General features: G+C 38.2%; 1 protein-coding gene across 3 annotated transcripts; it reads left to right on the top strand.

The window, feature by feature from the left end:
• The first annotated feature begins 616 nt into the window (after window positions 1–616).
• On the top strand, window positions 617–5,366 carry LOC142641248 (truncated FRIGIDA-like protein 1). Of its 3 annotated transcripts, none has more exons than XM_075815646.1 (4): window positions 617–1,667; window positions 2,757–2,932; window positions 3,024–3,351; window positions 4,785–5,366. In XM_075815646.1, exons 1-4 carry the CDS (start codon window positions 764–766, stop codon window positions 4,955–4,957), a joined length of 1,581 nt encoding a protein of 526 aa, XP_075671761.1. In that variant the 5' UTR covers window positions 617–763; the 3' UTR covers window positions 4,958–5,366. The 3 variants fall into 3 exon arrangements, with proteins under 3 accessions (XP_075671761.1, XP_075671762.1, XP_075671760.1); XM_075815647.1 differs by having other exon boundaries at window positions 3,876–5,366; XM_075815645.1 differs by lacking the exon at window positions 4,785–5,366 and having other exon boundaries at window positions 621–1,667; window positions 3,024–3,872.
• Window positions 5,367–6,433: the final 1,067 nt, after the last annotated feature.

Genomic DNA, 6,433 nt, shown 5'->3' with positions numbered 1-6,433 from the left:
GAGTTTGAGAAAGACATGACTATGTATATTTGTGTTTGGTTGCCAAATTTTTTTAAAGAAAAGTTAAGAAATTTGCTACAAAATTAATCTTTAAAACTGAAAAAGTAAAATTTTATTTTTTGTTTTTGAGAATAATCATGTTCTTAATTCATGTTCTTCCAACAAAATAATAAAAAGAAAAGAAAATTTTTTTTTAATTATTTTTTTTAATTTTAAAAAATCATAGGTTTAGAATTTTGTTTGAATTGTTTGCTTGACATTGTTTTTTTAATATTTTAAATGTTGACATGGCACTATTTAAATGCCAAATAAAAACTTTTATTATTATTTTATTGACTACATCATCATTTAGTATGCCAACACAACAATTCGTTTACCACGAAGAATATTTCCGTTACTAAGATGACAATAAGGACCAAAACAAAATATGTTTTTTAAAATAGAAACTAAAAGCAATAAAATAAATATATAAAAACTAAAATAAATATATAATAAAAATATAGAGACCAAAATAGTATTTTTACCGTAAATAAACCGAGTATTACGAAAGACAGAACGCCGTTTTAAAAATCCCAATTCTTCTGTGTACCGTAAAACCGCAATCTTAAAACACGTGTTCTCAGGAACAGAGCAAACTTCACCCCATCGTAAAACAGTAACACAAACACAACATCAACAGGGTCTTCGAACTTTGTCTTCAATCAGAAACCTTGAATCCCGTTATACCAATCTTCCCAAAAAACCCAAAATTTTTGTTCTAATCATGGCAACGCTGAAGACAATCTCAGCAGCTCTGAAACTCATAGACTCAAAGAAAGAGAACCTCAAAAAGGCTTTCGATGACCTCCAATCCCATTCTTCCCTTCTCTCCTCTTTCTCTCTCACATGGTCAGAACTTGATTCCCACTTCACCTCCCTCCAAAACTCGCTCAATCAACGATTCCAACACCTCGAATCGCTCGAGTTGCAAAAACAGGCCGAGTCAACTCAGCCAAACCCTTCAACTGACCCATCAACCTCACAAGCGCCAAACGCACAAACCACCCCAAAGGTCCCTCCTTTTTCATCAAAAACTCCGACCCAGATGACCAAAACTCCGGTTGACCCGGATGGTGAGGTGGGTTCAGGTCAAATAGTTAAGCCTAGGCCCGAGTTAAAGGCTTTTTGTGAGAATATGGATGGGTTGGGGTTGAGGAAGTTCTTAATTGAGTACCCAAATGGGCCAAATGAGAGAAAAACAATCAGGGATGAGCTCCCTGGTGCATTGCTATGTGCTCCGGACCCGGCTGCATTGGTTTTGGATGCAATGGATTGGTTTTATAAGGATAATAGTGTGAATTTGAAGAATAAGAATAATAAAGATTGGGAATTGGGTGGCTCAAAGAGGTGTTGTGTGCTTTTGTTGGAGGAACTTATGAAGATTAAGGCCAATGTGAGGGAGGAAGTGAGGGAGAGAGCCAAGGAGTTGGCTTTGAAGTGGATAGGGAAGGAGAGAAACGTTGAGATGCACACGTTTGAGGTGCTGGGGTTTCTGCATTTGGTGGCGGCCTATGGGTTGCGGTCCGTGTTCAATGAGGATGACCTTGTGGATTATCATGTTATTATTGCGCAGTATCGGCAGTCTGCGGTGTTGTGCAAAGTTTTTGGTTTGGGGGATAAAGCTGCCGGTAAGCTGGTTGAATTGTGGTTTTGCTTTTATGTTGTGTGCTTGTTGTTATGTAGAATGTCTTAGCTGATTGTGTTTGATGTTTCATCTTTCTAGAATCATACTTGTAATGCGTGTATGTCTATGGTACATTGATCATAATGTCAACATAAACAAGAATTTTCGGCTCTGTATCGACTTTTACTAGTTAGCGTAGGCCTGTCAAATACAGGTGGCTTTTTAGTCTTAAATTTGCCAATATAGGCCCTGCAACAGACCCTTTAGTGTAAGTTGTTGCCGGGTACCAAGTACTGAAGGCCATGATGGGCCAAGGCCAAGTCTTGATATTATAGTAAGAAGTTAAATGTAGTGGAATATTTCAAAATTTCCACTTAGAATAATCTGTCTAATATAAATAATTAATTATCATAATTAAGAGAAAGGAAAGTCTAAAACTTGAATTTCTAACATTAAATTTGAATTGGGAACTTGGTGACAGAATGGAATAATGCAAGTTGTTGTTTATGTTTAGAAAGGCTAATTGAAAATCATTGGCATGGTAGCCTCTAGCCCTCTCAAAGCTGTAGAAATAATGGAGATTAAAAAGGCATGAAGAGAATATAGAGAGCCCATTTTGTCTTATTAATCACACAGCATCTCAAGAAGATTTAATGGATTCTGAAGAAAGCAGTTGGACCTTGGTGCAATGGCAGGTGTCCTCCAGCCAAGTGATGTGTTGTGGGTTTGAGTCTAGGAATTAGCCTCTCCAAAATTGGCAGTAAGGATGTTTACCAACTACCTCTCCTAAGACCTGCTCTGCACTGAGTATGACCTTTTATTGGGTTCAAAGGAAGTATATAAGGAGAGATTAGGTTTCTGGAATTATTGTAATATTGTCTTGTTTAGCATATGCTTGAATCATGGCAGCATTGCTATGCATATGTGAACTTCTTTTGAGGCAGGGTTTACAAATTGCTGTTAAGCTTTTCAATATTTGATTCACAGGAGGATAACTCTCTTGGATGTAAACTGTCATATGGAGAATTTTGGTGCCTGCTCTTGGGTAATCTGAAGTAAAATTCAAATGATTTTTTTTTTTGGTGCTCTGCAGATCTCATTCAGAAACTTGTAAGTAAGGGAAAGCAACTTCAGGCTGTCAAATTTATTTTTGAATTTGAGCTGACTGAAAAGTTTCCACCAGTCCCCCTCTTGAAAGCCCATTTAGAGGATGCCAAGAAGGCTGCTAGGAAAGTTGTCAACGACGGAAATCATTCTCGCAAGTCATTGGTAATTTTCCATTGCCTTGCATGATTTCCAATATACCATGTGTAATTCAAAATCAAATGTCCTGCGGATATACTTACTAAGTTTCTTACAGAATGAGGGCATAGCCAAAGAAGTAGGTGCATTGAAGTCAGTTATTAAAGTTATTGAAGACCACAATCTTGACTCTGAGTATCCACGGGCAGACCTTGAAGGGCTTATCGCGAAGCTACAGAAGCGGGCAGAAAACATCAAAAAACCTGCAGCAGCTCCTCCTGCCAAATCTTATCAGCCGCAGCAGCACCGGCACCAGCAGCAGCAACAGAGTGGAAACAAGCGTCCTCGAATGGATTCTCCAGTTAGTCCTGCAGCAGCACCAATAAATGTTGGTGGCATGAATTCAACAATTCCCCAATATCAACAATCTCATCTACAGTCAGCAGGTTTGTTGCTGCCAGAGCATCCAGCTTCATATGGGAGCTTATCGGCTGTGCCCTATGGCATGGTGGGCCAGAGTCCTACTGTTGCCCCTTACATGGGCTCATCAGCTGGGTTGTATGGTTATCCAGGAGCCCCTGTGGGTTTTTCTGGGGACCCAAGCCCTTCTAGTTCCCATCTATACTCATCAGAACCATATGTGCCATCTGATTATTATGTTAGGCCAACTGCCTATGATGGATATGGTGTGCCACCCCAATACCATCCATCATACTATCATAAGTAAATTGACGCACTCTGTCTTTGTGATAGTATACTTTTGGATGGTATAGTAGCTTTTGCCTTGCAGCGCTGGTTATCGGAAAGCATAGCTTGCTTTTTTGATCACCTGATTGTAGTACAGCAACTAGATACGGTGATTAAGAATTGTGAGATTTGATAGTGTCACATTCTTAATTACTTAAATTATTTTTTAACAGGGTCTTTAGGTCAATTATTTGGTTCTCAGTCAATTTTGATTTCTTTACAGGTGGCATTTTGAAAGCGGGAATTGTCATTTTGTTTTTATTAGCAGTTTTTGGTTCAGGATTGTCATAGATGAGTCAAGGTTCTCGTATGGACATTGGAAAAAAAAGGTTTTTTTGCATTGTCCATAAAAGAGCATAAAACGTATGTGTTTTAGCTTTTTTCATATTCTCCCCCCTAGCCTATCTGGAGCAAATGGAACAGCTCATTTGGGCATGCTATGCATTGAAATCCTGGGACCCTAATCTGGCCCAAAAAAGGTTGTCTCTTATGGACCATTTGGATTGAGAGGAAGGGAGGGGAAATGGAGGAGAGAAGTAGAGTGGCTGAAAAATAGCCTATTTTGCCAGCCAACTCTCGCTATTTTTCAGCCACTCTACTTTACTCACCTCCACTTTCCCTCCCTCTTCCCTTAATCCAAATAGGTCCTTATGTCTCCTATAAATAAAGATGAAAGTGCAGATTACAACCCTAGAGTTAGGGGTCATTTTGATTGTAGTCACCCATGTTTTAAAATTTTGATTGTAGTCCTTAATGTTTGAGATCCTTCCCAATTTTCTCCTTCTGGCTATGTCTGTTTATGTGGTCGTTAAATGCCAATTAAGCACGCCAGTCCTATAGTTGGTCCAATTTAATACACCACATCATTTAACAAGTCATGTCAATAAGTGAAAAACAAAGAAGTGTTTTAACATTAACAGAGAAAGAAGAAAGAAAACTAAAAAAATATGAAAAATTAGGGGGTTTTTGGTTTGTGTTTTCAAACAACCAGTTTCAGTTTTTAAACAATATTTTACGTATTTTCACACACTTTTTTATTCATACGTATTTTCACAAATGTTTTCAAACAACAATTTTCAATTTTTAAACACATGTAGATCTCTCTCTCTCTCTCTCTCTCTCTCTCTCTCAGAGTCTGTGTTGGCAATGACGGTGGCAATCAAGGCACTGCTGTGGATATATAATTATGTAGGGGGGAAAGCACCAGCTATGGACAGCCAAGCTCGATTATGCAAGGCTGAGGATTGTGGCTATAAGGCCAGAAATATAGAGTATGGACAGACAAGCTGGATTATGCAACGCTGAGGATTGTGGCTATAAGGTCAGGGATATAGAGTATGGGAATTCAACACTAGGATCAAGAGGCTACTCAGGCCTTAAAAGTGCTTATATGTTGGTGAGTCTGGTTTTAGGGAGGTGTAATTGGGTTTATTTGTGGTTTATCAAAGATTGTTGGTTGCTGCTCTGTCTTGCCTTGTTTGCTAGCATCAACAATTTATTTTCAGTTTCTCTTTTATTGGTACTGGACTTCGGTTTATTAGTTTTGTTAACAAGTCCATCTGTGGCTGCGATTTTTCTTGTCAACACTTGACAGATTTTGCATCCCACCGTGTGTGTGCGCGTAAAGCAAATTATGGTTCTTGTATTTGGCAGTAGCCATTGTCATTTGTTTTTAAATTTCTATTCCCTTAATCCTTTGGGAGAATGATATTCACTTGAATTGGGTTGCTAGGAATATCATTAGCCTTATTATTCCACATGTTCTCGTTAAGGTTAGTGCACGTGCACATGTAACATATTATTCACATATGATATGTGTATTCTATAAAACATGTGCCTAATTGGTGAGACATGTGTGGCCAATTTGAATAAGTAATGGGTTGTATAAATACTAAATAGATGAATGTAACCATCATTTGGGATAATGAAGAAGAATGCTCCTCATGATTCTTATCTCATTGTTAATTTCTCAGAAAAGTCTAGGACCACATAATTTTTTACAACTTCTTGCCACAACTGCGATATGGCAGAATGTGATTGGAAAAAAAAAATGGTGAGTTCATGTGTAAGTGATAGTTAACCGCTCATAATCCCATATTTGAGTTGTGGCAAAAAAAGTTGTTGAATAATTTGTGGTCCTAGAACTATTCCAATTTCTTTGTAGTTTTTCTCTTTCTTTGGAGTTAAGAGACTCTCAAAGCTGTCTTATTTTTGGAAGTGGCAACTCTCTCGAAGTAGTCACATTTTGCATGCAATTAATTCATTAGTTCAATCACCAATTCTATTGCGGAACCCTAGACAACCAAAACCCTAAAGCAAACCTAACACCTTCTCATTCATCTCTAACCCTAAAAGCATCACTAAACACCAAATTCACCTTAATCTCATAGTCATGCCAAACCATAAGAGCATTAGACACCAAAATATAGCATCCAAATAAAGAAACAACTTGAATAACCTTTAGAACCCTAACCTTAATTGTGTTCCTATCAGCTCAAGAGCACTCTTCGTTTGAAATCCAGTATTAGACACCACAATTGGTGATGCTATGTGTGTTAGTGGCCATGTCGAGCACTAACTACATCTCAATTGAGCCACTTCCATCCAAGCCACATGTAATTGGCCGATCAACTCAAGGCTGTGAGTGGGTTAGTGGTTTAAGATCTAATGTGTCTGAAGTCCAACATTAATTAGACACCAATTGGCGATGGTATGTGGGTTACTGGCCTTGTTGAGCCTTAAGATGCACGTATGCGTGTTTGTATATGTATGTATGAATGC

This window comes from Castanea sativa, chromosome 6, assembly GCF_040712315.1.
Source record: "Castanea sativa cultivar Marrone di Chiusa Pesio chromosome 6, ASM4071231v1".
Lineage (NCBI taxonomy): Eukaryota > Viridiplantae > Streptophyta > Magnoliopsida > Fagales > Fagaceae > Castanea > Castanea sativa.
Note: the sequence above shows the minus strand (reverse complement) of the source record. Positions and strands in the feature narration are given on the sequence as shown.